At 43.8% G+C, this 13941-nt stretch overlaps 1 protein-coding gene across 1 annotated transcript; it reads left to right on the top strand.

Annotated features, from left to right (window-relative positions):
• The first annotated feature begins 4 nt into the window (after positions 1-4).
• Positions 5-12571, top strand: LOC109892359 (anthrax toxin receptor 2-like). The gene is made up of 17 exons (XM_031826254.1): positions 5-359; positions 659-730; positions 1313-1384; positions 1501-1582; positions 1671-1775; positions 1896-1964; positions 2444-2524; positions 2620-2680; positions 2798-2893; positions 3434-3503; positions 4424-4502; positions 5173-5268; positions 5386-5442; positions 5557-5652; positions 5857-6036; positions 6181-6261; positions 11962-12571. The coding sequence occupies exons 1-17, from the start codon at positions 223-225 to the stop codon at positions 11998-12000; spliced, it is 1473 nt and encodes a 490-aa protein (XP_031682114.1). The 5' UTR covers positions 5-222; the 3' UTR covers positions 12001-12571.
• The last annotated feature ends 1370 nt before the right edge of the window (positions 12572-13941 follow it).

The following is a 13941-nucleotide window of genomic DNA, read 5'->3' as shown; positions in this document are numbered from 1 at the left end:
ATTCAGACAATGTATAGTTAACAACTATGCGAGTGGCAAGGACAATCATCGTTATTTACAAATACATATGCTAGTAACATGTCGCGTAAAAGTAATGTCAGTTTCTTGTCCATTTTTTCGTTGGAAAATCAGTCAGTCTTGAGCCTTGATTTATCTTGTTTAACATACAAGGACGCGCATGTAAGGTAGACAGTGTAATGTGCAAAATATAATTGAGAAAATATGATTTTTATCAAGGCAATGATCCTCAACGGACAAGGGATTGTATTTCTTCTTTCCTTTCTAATAAACACATTATTTTGTCAAAGCGAAGAGGCATCTTGCCATGGAGCTTTTGATATTTATTTCGTTTTAGATAGGTAAGTATCCTAGCCTCTAAACTAAATGGAAGATATCGTTGATATGAACGTGACTTCTTGTTCTATTTTTTTAATGTTGAAGTATCTTGTATCAATATAATTCAATAGCATCTATCAGGTGTCAGAGTGCACGTATCAAACATTTTATTATCAAGTTATGTGTGTGAAAAAAACAAATGTGTAACAAGTAGTCAAAATGCTAATGAAAATAGTATTAAAATGACTAATGTTATTTTTCAGTCTGTATAGTCCTCGTATGGGTTTGTTTGGTTCAGAGAGTTTCATTGTGTGCTCTACAGGTCTGGTAGTGTGTATGATAACTGGGGAGAGATCTATGAGTTTGTGGAGCAGCTCACCAACCGCTTTGTGAGGTAAACTGTCTATGCTCTCAGGTCAAGCTCTCTATGAGGTTAAATTTGCTTTGAACATGTCACAATCCATCAGGACAAAACCCACACAACTCTCTCTCTCTCCCTTTCTCTCATGATACACGTTTTCAGTATATTGACTGTTTGAACCCCTTTTATCAATGATTTACCAAGGGCATGTTTTCACAGCTGGAATCAATAGATAAACTGTAGTAAACAAGGTCCTGTGAAAGTGGGGCATATCTTTATCGAGCAGAAGCCCAGGCATTTAACAAAAAGTAGGTCCACCGAACACTAGGATACTGCATGACTGGGATTATTTTTAAACTTAATAATGGGGTACTAAATTTAACTCCACAAAACATTCGGCACATCTGGCTGTGGTGGCAACTGGTGTATAATTGTAGGCTAATGTAGAAAAAAATGGTTAGCCCCAAAGGGTGTGGGGAATAGGGCTATGTAAAGCTACTGTTAGTGTAGTCTTTTAAATACAAAATGACCAGTCATTGCTGGAGTTAATCTGCTTCTGCATCTTCTTGGGTGTTTAATCCCGTTTATCCCCTTGTGTATCTGTGTTTGTTCTAGTCCAAAGATGAGAGTTTCCTTCATAGTTTTCTCATCTAGAGCGGAGGTGATTCTACCACTAACTGGAGACAGGTACTACTACAGTAAACATATTTCACCTAACGAGACAGCACACACACTCTCTCGCGGTACACATCATCTCTCAGATAATATAGGACCTAAAATGCATATTTATTGTTCCTTTGCAGGTATGAAATAGAGGAAGGCTTGAAAAAGTTAAGTGAAATCAGACCAGCTGGTGAAACATACATGCACGAAGGAATGAAAGTGGTATGAAGTTTTGATTCATAGCAGTTATATATATTTTTGTAGTTGTACTGTATGTGTTGTCCATTAAAACATGGCTTCCTACATGTAGGCTTCAGAGCAGATAAAGGCCCAGGTCACACGGTCATCCAGCATCATCATCGCTCTGACTGATGGGAAACTGGAGGTCTATCCCTATGAACTGACAGTAGAGGAGGTAATGCCATTATAATAGACTGTGATGAGCAATAACATAGTACTTACTTTGCTTTGAGCTCTTACTAGTACACAGCTATTTTCCATAAATTCATCTATTGGTCCTCTCTTTTTGTTTCAGGCTAACGCGGCCAGGGAGTTTGGTGCTAGAGTGTACTGTGTCGGTGTGAAGGACTTTGATGAGAGACAGGTATGATTTTGAAGTCTCACTTTATCAATTGTAGGCTGGAGAAGCAGTCACAAACTGCACACAGCCATGCACAAACAGTATCCCTGCTGAAATATTTGTTTACATTGAAATCTGTTGGATAAGCATGCACAATGCTGTAACAGCTGATTGATATTGATAACATAGTGAAAGGAAAATGAGAGTACCAGTTTAATGATTTGATCGTCTGTCCCTCTCAGCGAGCGTTAGCAGTCTGGACAGGAAGTCCGTTGTACTGTAATCATCTAATAAGATCACGATCGTGCCAGCCCTGCTTCCTGTTATAGTTTCATTACATTAGATGAGAGCCTTGGAAACCAGTCAGGAAAACATCAACAGAGAGACAGAGTAATGTACTGACAATGAGGGAGAGAGTGCTATGTCGTACGTTAGATGTGGGAAGGCAATCTCTCAGATGTTGTGTAACATCATAGAGTATGCTTGCGTTCTTATCTCTACAGCTTGTTGACATTGCAGACAGCAAAGACCAAGTATTCCCAGTGCTGGCTGGATTTCATGCACTCAAAACCATTGTGAATTCGGTGAGGTCAGAATAATTACATAGAACAATATGTCAGAATAAACTTTAAGACACATACCATGTCATTTACATCATCGTTATTAATATTTTTCACAGATTTTGAAGAAATCCTGCACAGAAATATTCAGTATAGAGCCCAGTAATGTTTGTGTGAACGGTATGGTGCAAAGATTTAGTTTGTCGTTATACTGATTCAATGTGATCAATATTGGTTAACATTATTATTAGTTTGTTCCCGAAAATCCTAACATTGTGACCCTCCATAACATTCCAGAATCTTTTAACATTGTGCTGAGAGGATATGATTTCACCCGTGGGAGGAGCCAGGAGGGAGTGATCTGTGTTCTCACAGTCAACCAGAAGACCTACAGTTAGTATACCCTACCACAAGCTCCATAATGCATTACATTCTGCATTCCAATATTGACACACCGACCTACTGTAAGAGTGCAAATTGACAATAACACCCCCTAACCGCTTGTTACATCACATTCATTCATGTATATTACCAGATGCCACAGTCCTTTGTAGTTGTACACCAAACAATGCACTTCAATGCCATTCCTCAGGATTCAATCAATTTCATCATGGAAAGATGTTGGTCACCCTGTTCATTCTGTAGCCATACTAATAGAGTAATGAGGCCATGGAGTGAATGTTGGGGCTCACTATTTTCCCAAACCGGAGAGAACAGAACAGTGTCTTATTTAGTAGCTAGAGAACAGAGACGTCATTCTGTAGCCAGCTGAGTGCATGGAGCTGGTCTCTGTCTCATTGCTTAATATAGAACATAACAAACAATGTCTCTTCACTGAGAGGGCATAGAGATCACACACCCCTCCCTTTCACACTTTCTCTCGCTCCCCACAACCCCTCCCTCTCGCTCTCTCTCTCTTTCCCTCTCTCCCAGATGAGAGCCCTAGTGTGGTGCAGGATGGCTATCTGTTGTGTCCAGCACCAGTGCTGCATGAAGCCGGACAGTAAGTGCTGCACTTGATCCTCTCCTCGTGGAACTTCCTGTAGCCATAAATGGCCAGTGAGCTACTGAGTGCGTTCAGATGGGCAGATCAAAGGAATGGCATGTTGTCTGTTGGTTGCCGTGAGAGAAGAACCATGCTGAAACCCAAGCTCCACTGTCGAAGACTACACACACTTTCATTCAGGGTGGGCAGTTGGTTCGACGGGTAACGGATCGATTGCTTTATAAAAGCAACAAAATAAAATAATTCAAGTATAAAAATATAATAGAAGTTTGGTGGAGATTGGAGAATAAATGCTGTTCAGTCCTATTCCATTACAGTTACCTGCCTGGTTTCGTAATAAAATATAAAACGAATAGGCTGAACCAATGTCTAGTGGTGAGACACACCAAAATGGTTTGGCATACTGTCATTTAAACAGTTTAGTACATGAGGATGTTTTTGTGAGACTTTGTGACCCTGTTAGAGTTTACCCACTGGGCAAAAACGCATCGTATCAACTTTTGTTTCCACGTCATTTCAACCCCCAAAATCTATGTGATAACGTTGAATCAACGTGTCAATCTGATTGGAAAAGCACAGAAAAAGTCATCAACATAAGGGCAATTTTTTTCTCCCAACTTTGACCCTAAATCCAATGACAAGGTGACACTTGTTGTTGATTTCACTTTGAATTCAAAACTAATCAAAACTAGATGTTGAACTGACGTCTGTGCCCAGTGGGTACCCACCGTTGACCATGTAATAGTGTTTACCCTGCCACCAGCATGCCTGTTTGCTATGGCACAGTGCCCTGGCATTTCAACGTTTGGTCTGCCAGGCCGATTCATCAATTAAGTTTGACTTGACCTACTTTGTTAGTCTCTTTCTCTCTCAGCAATAACATAGAAATGGGCTGGATTTCCTTTCTCTCTCAATAGATCGATAGATGTGCTGATCAGCTTGAACAAGGGTCAGTCCTACATCTCAAGTCCATTCACTATCTACGCTACAGAATGTGTAAGTATCAGTATTACAGACAATGCCAACACTCAAAACAAACAGCCACACTCCACTGACATTCAGTTTGGTCAGTCTTAGTTCACCAAAGTCTAGTCTGATAAAGTCCATTAAATATTTAAGCAATAAGCCAGAGGATGTGTGGTATATGGCCAATATACCTTGGCTAAGGGCTGTTCTGAAGCACAACGCTACGTGGAGTGCCTGGATACAGCCCTTAGCCGTGGTATATTGGCCATATATCACAAACCCCTGAGGTGCGTTATTGCAATTATAAACTGGTTACCAATGTAATTAGAACAGTAAAAATACATGGGTTTTGGGTTTTATCATACCCATGGTATACGGTCTGATACGGTCTGATAAACCACAGCCTTCAGCCAATCAGCATTCAGGGCTTGAAACACCCAGTTTATCAAGTATTATATATTATATTTATGTTTGGTATAAAGTAATCTGTTCAAGTCTGTGTTGCGTACCAGGCTGCTTTGTTTACCATTCAGACTCAATGAGGGATTCAGATCAAATTTATATTCCACAAGAGGGAAATTAACTTGGTCATGTGCTTAAAAAGATGGTACATAAAACATGAAAACACAGAAACTAGACAATAGAATTCATTCAGAGTGCTAGAGCTACACATTTAAAGTGACAGTGTCTCCTGATGCAGTCTGATGGGACAGTGGTGCTGGTGCTGGTCTTGGTCCTCCTCCTGCTACTGGCTCTGGTTCTGCTGTGGTGGTTCTGGCCGCTCTGCTGCACTATTGTGAGTGGTTCAACACAGCACTTTTCCCCTTGAAAAATAGAAACAGTATGAGTGAATCAGTTAAAATGGTTGTTGGTTGATAGTATATAGTAATAGAAGAATGCTTCTATTTTACAGGTGATCAAGGACCCCCCTCCCTGTCGCCCCCCTCCTCCCCCTCCTCCACCAGTACCTGTGAGTGGACTGTCGCTTAGATCCTTAAGACTGTTGTTTAAATCAACATGAATGTCAGTTCATTCAGCTCTTCACAGTGTTAATGCAGTGGTTTCGCTGTGTCTCCTCCAATAGGAGCCTGAGGAGGACCCTCTACCCAAGAGGAAGTGGCCCATGGTGGATGCATCCTATTATGGGGGAAGAGGTATCGGAGGAATGAAACGCATGGAGGTATGTCAGAATGAGTATTACCCCATTCAACCCCATCTATTTGGGCTGCACTATATCTTGACAGTGAGTTGTGTTACTTTACTTTGAGTGATGTTAGTAACTCTAAAGGTCTGAATTGTTATTTTGTGCTACAAAAAATATATATAAACAGTATAAAATGAAAGGTGAACTGTATAAAAGAACCTAATGTAAAGTGTGTATTAGGTTCGATGGGGAGAGAAGGGTTCCACGGAGGAAGGTGCACGGCTAGAGAAAGCTAAGAACGCAGTGGTCACAATGGTGGAAGAGGAGGTGGATGAAACCATTGGAAGAAAACCAATGCCTCAGAGTCCACACCCCACCTATCACATCCCAGAACAGTCCAGATGGTACACACCCATCAAGGTCAGTTCGGATGCTTTCAAACCCAGTTGTCATTCATTGTCATTCAGTAACTGACTTGATATCTTTAATATTTTTGACTGGTTTCATCATATCTTTGTTTAGACTGGTTTCATCACCACAATTCTCATTGTTTCTTTCTCTCAGGGGCGTTTTGATGCTCTAGTAGCATTACTCAGGCGCCAGTATGATCGAGTTGCTGTCATGAGACCAACAGCAAAGGACAGGGTAAGGTACCCCCTTCCATAAAGGTTTCCAGATTAATTCCTGAATGGACTGAATTTAAATGGAATTGACCAAACACTGACTGCAACAAAAGAAAGAGAAAGGAAGAGAGAGAAAGAGAGAGAACAGAAGAGAAAGAGAGAAAAGAAGAGAAAGAGAAAGAGAGAGAAAAGAGAAAGAGAGAAAAGAAGACTGAGCTCTCTGTTTGGTCATTGTCATTCAGTTTTCACACATTAGTAACCTTGTCTAGCTCATCAGTGGTGAGGGGTAGTAAGGGAGAGATAGAAAACCTAGAAGGTTAGTTATGACTCTCCACTGAGAGAAGAGGATGGATGTCCATGTTGGTGTGACTGGCCACCCTGACCCTTAGTGTCTACAGTGCATTAGGAAAGTATTCGTTCCACTTGACTTTTTCCACATTGTTACGTTACAACCTTGTTCTAAAATGGATTAATTAAAAAAATATATTTTGTGAAGTGCACCAGTCCCTCCTGCAGCAAAGCACCCCCACAACATGATGCTGTCACCCTCGTGCTTCACGGTTGAGATGGCGTTCTTCGGCTTGCAAGCCTCCCCCTTTTCCTCCAAACATAACGATGGTCATTATGGCCAAAGAGTTCTATTTTAGTTTCATCGGACCAGAGGACATTTCTCCAAAAAGTACGATCTTTGTCCCCATGTGCAGTTGCAAATTGCAGTCAGGCATTTTTATGGTGGTTTAGGAGCAGTGGCTTCTTCCTTGCTGAGCGGCCTTTCAGGTTATGTCGATATAAGACTTGTTTTACTGTGGATACAGATACCTTTGTACCTGTTTCCTCCAGCATCTTCACGAGGTACTTTGCTGTTGTTCTGAGATTGATTTGCACTTTTCGCACCAAAGTACGTTCATCTCTAGGAGACAGAACGCGTCTCCTTCCTGAGCGGTATGACAGCTGCATGGTCCCATGGTGTTTATACTTGCGTGCTATTGTTTGTACAGATGAACGTGATACCTTCAGGCATTTGGAAATTGCTCCCAAGGATGAACCAGACTTGTGGTCTTGGCTGATTTCTTTTGATTTTCCCATGATGTCAAGCAAAGAGGCACTGAGTTTGAAGGTAGGCCTTGAAATACATCCATAGGTACACCTCTAATTGACTCAAATGATGTCAATTTGCCTACCAGAAGCTTCTATAGCCTTGACATCATTTTCTGGAATTTATCCAAGCTGTTTAATGGCACAGTCAACTTAGTGTATGTGAACTTCTGACCCACTGGAATTGTGATACAGTGAATTATAAATGAAATAATCTGTCTGTAAACAATTGTTGGAAAAATGACTTGTGTCATGCAAAAAGTAGACGTCCTAACCGACTTGCCAAAACTTTAGTTTGTTAACAAGACATTTGTGGAGTGGTTGAAAAACAAGTTTTAATGACTCCAACCTAAGTGTATGTAAACTTCCGACTTCAACTGTATGAAGTAGGTAATCAAGCAGGTAATCAAGGAGGTGATGGAGTCCAGGTGAGTCTCATTATGCACGTAACGCTGTAACGCTTATGTAACGCTTATGCACGTGACAGGTGTGCGCCCTAACGAGCAGCCTGGTGACCTAGAGGCCGGAGAGGGAGCACACATGACAGACTGTATTTGGGGAGTTTCTCCCATTCTTCTCTGTAGATCCTCTCAAGCTCTGTCAGGTTGTTTGGGGAGCGTCGCTGCACAGCTATTTTCAGGTCTCTCCAGAGATGTTAGATATCAAATCAAATCAAATCAAATGTATTTATATAGCCCTTCGTACATCAGCTGATATCTCAAAGTGCTGTACAGAAACACAGCCTAAAACCCCAAACAGCAAGCAATGCAGGTGTAGAAGCACGGGTTCAAGTCCGGGCTTTGGCTCGGCCACTCAAGGACATTCAGAGACTTGTCCCGAAGCCACTCCTGCATTGTCTTGGTTGTGTGCTTCGGGTTGTTGTCATGTTGGAAGGTGAACCTTTGCCCCAGTCTGAGGTCCTGAGTGCTCTGTAGCAGATTTTCATCAAGGATCTCTCTGTACTTTGCTCCATTAATCTTTCCCTCGATCCTGACTAGTCTCCCAGTCCCTGACTCTGAAAAACATCCCCACAGCATGATGCTACCACCACCGTGCCAGGTTTCCTCCAGATGTACTGCTTGGCATTCTGGCCAAAGAGTTCAATCTTGGTTTCATCTGACCAGAGAATCTTGTTTGTCATGGTCTGAGAGTCCTTTAGGTGCTTTATGGCAAACTCCAAGCGGGCTGTCATGTGCCTTTTACTGAGGAGTGGCTTCTGATGTCCACTCCCCCGATTACTCAGTTTGGCCAGGTGACCAGCTCTCGGAAGAGTCTTGGTGGTTCCAAACTTCTTCATTTTTATGAATGATGGAGGGCACTGTGTTGTTGGAGTCCTTCAATGCTGCAGACATTTTTTGTTACCCATCCCAAGATCTGTGCCTCGACACAATCCTGTCTCAGAGCTCTACGGACAATTCCTTCAATCTCATGGCTTGGTTTTTGTTCTGACACTGTCAACTGTGTGCCTTTCCAAATCCAATCAATTAAATTTACCACAGGTGGACTCCAATCAAGTTGTAGAAAAATCTCAAGAATGATCAGTGGAAACAGGATGCACCTTTTATTTTTAATAAATTTGCAAACATTTCTAAAAACCTGTTTTCACTTTGTCATTATGAGGTATTGTGTATAATTTGATGAGGAAAAACAATTATTTAATCAATTTTATAATAAGGCTGTAAAGTAGCAAAATGTGGAAAAGTCAAGGGGTCTGAATACTTTTCGAATGCATTGTATTATCACCATTATGTGAGGCCTCTGCCCTGTCACAGTTAGTAAACGAAGATGGGGGGGGATGTCATACTGTGTTCTTATACTCTGTCACGCTGTGTTCGTGTACTCTGTCATGCTGTGTTCGTGTACTCTGTCACACTGTGTTCGTGTACTGTAGTACGTGTTCATTAAGACACTGGTCATTCATACTATTGTCCTGTCATTATAGACCAGACACTCTAGGTAAGTGCAGGATGCTGGTCATTGTCTAATACTATACTGAATTTGTTCTGAATTACTACACTACATTTACTATAACAACCTTTTGAAATAAATGTTTTATTACATGGTTATGGTTTTGTAAGTTACAGGTCAGTTGAGGTCAAATGTAACTTATTATTATGGTGCCAGATTTCGGTTTCAACTTAAAAATGCAACCAAAATGTACTATTTCAAGCAAAACTCCGTAAAACATCTTGGCTTCAATAAGTAATTGATAAATGTGAACACTGAACAGGCATACTAGCTGTAAGCATGCGTTTAAACATGCACCAATTCCTCTTCCTGGTGTGTGGCTATAAGAGGGCTGGTACTTACAGTGGCTTGCGAAAGTATTCAACCCGCTTGGCATTTTTCCTATTTTGTTGCCTTACAACCTGGAATTAAAATGGATTTTGGGGGGGTTTGTATCATTTGATTTCCACAACATGCCTACCACTTTGATGATGCAAAATATTTTTTATTTGTGAAACTAACAAGAAATAAGACAGAAAAACAGAAAACTTGAGCGTGCATAACTATTCATCCCCCCAAAGTCAATACTTTGTAGAGCCACCTTTTGCAGCAATTACAGCTGCAAGTCTCTTGGGTATGTCTATAAGCTTGGCACATCTAGCCACTGGGATTTTTGCCCATTCTTCAAGGCAAAACTGCTCCAGCTCCAGCTCCTTCAAGTTGGATGGGTTCCGCAGGTGTACAGCAATTCTCAATTGGATTGAGGTCTGGGCTTTGACTAGGCCATTCCAAGACATTTAACAGTTTCACCTTAAACCACTCAAGTGTTGCTTTTGCAGTATGCTTAGGCTTATTGTCCTGCTGGAAGGTGAACCTCCGTCCCAGTCTCATATCTCTGGAAGACTGAAACAGGTTTCCCTCAAGAATTTCCCTCTATTTAGCACCATCCATCATTCCTTAAATTCTGACCAGTTTCCCAGTCCCTGCCGATGAAAACATCCCCACAGAATGATGCTGCCACCACCATGCTTCACTCTGGGGATGGTGTTCTCGGGGTGCTGCTGGTACACTCTGTTTATCATATATGCATAGTCACTTTAACTATACATTCATGTACATACTACCTCAGTTGGGCCGAACAACCAGTGCTCTCACACATTGGCTAACCGGGCTATCTGCATTGTGTCCCGCCACCCACCACCCACCAACCCCTCTTTTACACTACTGCTATTCTCTGTTCATCATATATGCATTGTCACTTTAACCATATTTACATGTACATACTACCTCAATCAGCCTGACTAACCAGTGTCTGTATGTAACCTCGCTACTTTTATAGCCTCGCTACTGTATATAGCCTGTCTTTTTACTGTTGTTTTATTTCTTTACTTACCTATTGTTCACCTAACACCTTTTTTGCACTTTTGGTTAGAGCCTGTAAGTGAGCATTTCACTGTAAGGTCCTGTTGTATTCGGCGCACATGACAAATAAACTTTGATTTGATGAAAGGTGTTGGGGTTTGCGCCAGACATAGCGTTTTCCTTGATAGCCAAAAAGCTATCTGATTAATGCCCTCCTTGCCTGGTCCATGAGTTTTGGCAGGTTTGTTGTGGTGCCATATTCTTTCAATTTTTTAATAATCGATTTAATGGTGCTCTGTGGGATGTTCAAAGTCTCCTTTGTCTTCATGGTGCCGCTTGCTTAGTGTTGTTGCAGACTCTAGGGCCTTTCAGTGTATATATACTGAGGTGTATATAGGTGTATATATACTGAGATCATGTGACAGATCATGTGACACTTAGATTGCACACAGGTGGACTTTATTTAACTAATTATGTGATTTTTGAAGGTAATTGGTTGCAACATATCTTATTTAGGGGCTTCATAGCAAAAGGGTTGAATACATATGTACGCATCACTTTTCAGTTTGGGTTTTTTTAGAATTTTTTGAAACAAGTTATTTTTTTTCATTTCACTTCACCAATTTGGACTATTTTGTGTATGTCCATTACATGAAATCTAAATAAAAATCTATTTAAATTACAGGTTGTAATGCAACAAAATAGGAAAAACACCAAGGGGGATGAATACTTTTGCATGGCACTGTACCTGCTCTATACTCGCCTGGGATAACGACGGGGGCTCCCTTCTTGACTGAATGGGAGTGGCTGTCTGTTCAGCCAGTTATGCTCTCGTGCTTGATTGGCAAAAATCGCGGCGGCCCATTCACCATCTCCTCCTTACCCATTACAGGCTGCCTCAATTGAGTTTAATTATGATATATTGTTGTAAATACCAACTCTGCATTGTTCAAAAATGTCCATGATATGCCACGTATATAGCGACTCCCATTAGGAGCTCATTTTGTAACTGATGTACCTTATTTATTTGAGAAACAAGTCCATACATGGTGGGGAGAATGGGTAGATGCAGCCATGCACTATTGTTCATGTGGATTAGGCTGATATGGAGGTGGGGCTGGGGAGGTGTTACTACTGTAATGAAATATAGTGTATGCTAAGGAAGTACTGCTGTACATTTTCTAATAAGTGTAGAATACAATAGGTACATTTAAGCCTAACTGCTCTCTATTGTAAAAAATAATGTGTTCTTAATAACTTACCTGGTAAAGTGAAAGGTTTAAATGGAATAAATAATCTGCATTTTGTTTTGTTTCAGGGGCGCTGTATGAATTTCACCCGAGTTCCCAATCATTAGGTCAAACACACCATAATCTGTGGACTATGAGGCTATGGAGAGAACAGGAGCCCATAGCCGTGGGATGAATGGGTGCTGAGGGTGCTCTCGGCCCCCTGAAGAATAGCCGTGGGATGAATGGGTGCTGAGGGTGCTCTCGGCCCCCTGAAGAATAGCCGTGGGATGAATGGGTGCTGAGGGTGCTCTCGGCCCCCTGAAGAATAGCCGTGGGATGAATGGGTGCTGAGGGTGCTCTCGGCCCCCTGAAGAATAGCCGTGGGATGAATGGGTGCTGAGGGTGCTCTCGGCCCCCTGAAGAATAGCCGTGGGATGAATGGGTGCTGAGGGTGCTCTCGGCCCCCTGAAGAATAGCCGTGGGATGAATGGGTGCTGAGGGTGCTCTCGGCCCCCTGAAGAATAGCCGTGGGATGAATGGGTGCTGAGGGTGCTCTCGGCCCCCTGAAGAATAGCCGTGGGATGAATGGGTGCTGAGGGTGCTCTCGGCCCCCTGAAGAATAGCCGTGGGATGAATGGGTGCTGAGGGTGCTCTCGGCCCCCTGAAGAATAGCCGTGGAATGAATGGGTGCTGAGGGTGCTCTCGGCCCCCTGAAGAATAGCCGTGGGATGAATGGGTGCTGAGGGTGCTCTCGGCCCCCTGAAGAATAGCCGTGGGATGAATGGGTGCTGAGGGTGCTCTCGGCCCCCTGAAGAATAGCCGTGGGATGAATGGGTGCTGAGGGTGCTCTCGGCCCCCTGAAGAATAGCCGTGGGATGAATGGGTGCTGAGGGTGCTCTCGGCCCCCTGAAGAATAGCCGTGGGATGAATGGGTGCTGAGGGTGCTCTCGGCCCCCTGAAGAATAGCCGTGGGATGAATGGGTGCTGAGGGTGCTCTCGGCCCCCTGAAGAATAGCCGTGGGATGAATGGGTGCTGAGGGTGCTCTCGGCCCCCTGAAGAATAGCCGTGGGATGAATGGGTGCTGAGGGTGCTCTCGGCCCCCTGAAGAATAGCCGTGGGATGAATGGGTGCTGAGGGTGCTCTCGGCCCCCTGAAGAATAGCCGTGGGATGAATGGGTGCTGAGGGTGCTCTCGGCCCCCTGAAGAATAGCCGTGGGATGAATGGGTGCTGAGGGTGCTCTCGGCCCCCTGAAGAATAGCCGTGGGATGAATGGGTGCTGAGGGTGCTCTCGGCCCCCTGAAGAATAGCCGTGGGATGAATGGGTGCTGAGGGTGCTCTCGGCCCCCTGAAGAATAGCCGTGGGATGAATGGGTGCTGAGGGTGCTCTCGGCCCCCTGAAGAATAGCCGTGGGATGAATGGGTGCTGAGGGTGCTCTCGGCCCCCTGAAGAATAGCCGTGGGATGAATGGGTGCTGAGGGTGCTCTCGGCCCCCTGAAGAATAGCCGTGGGATGAATGGGTGCTGAGGGTGCTCTCGGCCCCCTGAAGAATAGCCGTGGGATGAATGGGTGCTGAGGGTGCTCTCGGCCCCCTGAAGAATAGCCGTGGGATGAATGGGTGCTGAGGGTGCTCTCGGCCCCCTGAAGAATAGCCGTGGGATGAATGGGTGCTGAGGGTGCTCTCGGCCCCCTGAAGAATAGCCGTGGGATGAATGGGTGCTGAGGGTGCTCTCGGCCCCCTGAAGAATAGCCGTGGGATGAATGGGTGCTGAGGGTGCTCTCGGCCCCCTGAAGAATAGCCGTGGGATGAATGGGTGCTGAGGGTGCTCTCGGCCCCCTGAAGAATAGCCGTGGGATGAATGGGTGCTGAGGGTGCTCTCGGCCCCCTGAAGAATAGCCGTGGGATGAATGGGTGCTGAGGGTGCTCTCGGCCCCCTGAAGAATAGCCGTGGGATGAATGGGTGCTGAGGGTGCTCTCGGCCCCCTGAAGAATAGCCGTGGGATGAATGGGTGCTGAGGGTGCTCTCGGCCCCCTGAAGAATAGCCGTGGGATGAATGGGTGCTGA

Source organism: Oncorhynchus kisutch, linkage group LG6 (genome assembly GCF_002021735.2).
Source record: "Oncorhynchus kisutch isolate 150728-3 linkage group LG6, Okis_V2, whole genome shotgun sequence".
NCBI classification, from domain to species: domain Eukaryota; kingdom Metazoa; phylum Chordata; class Actinopteri; order Salmoniformes; family Salmonidae; genus Oncorhynchus; species Oncorhynchus kisutch.
This window is presented reverse-complemented; position numbering and strand designations above follow the sequence as displayed.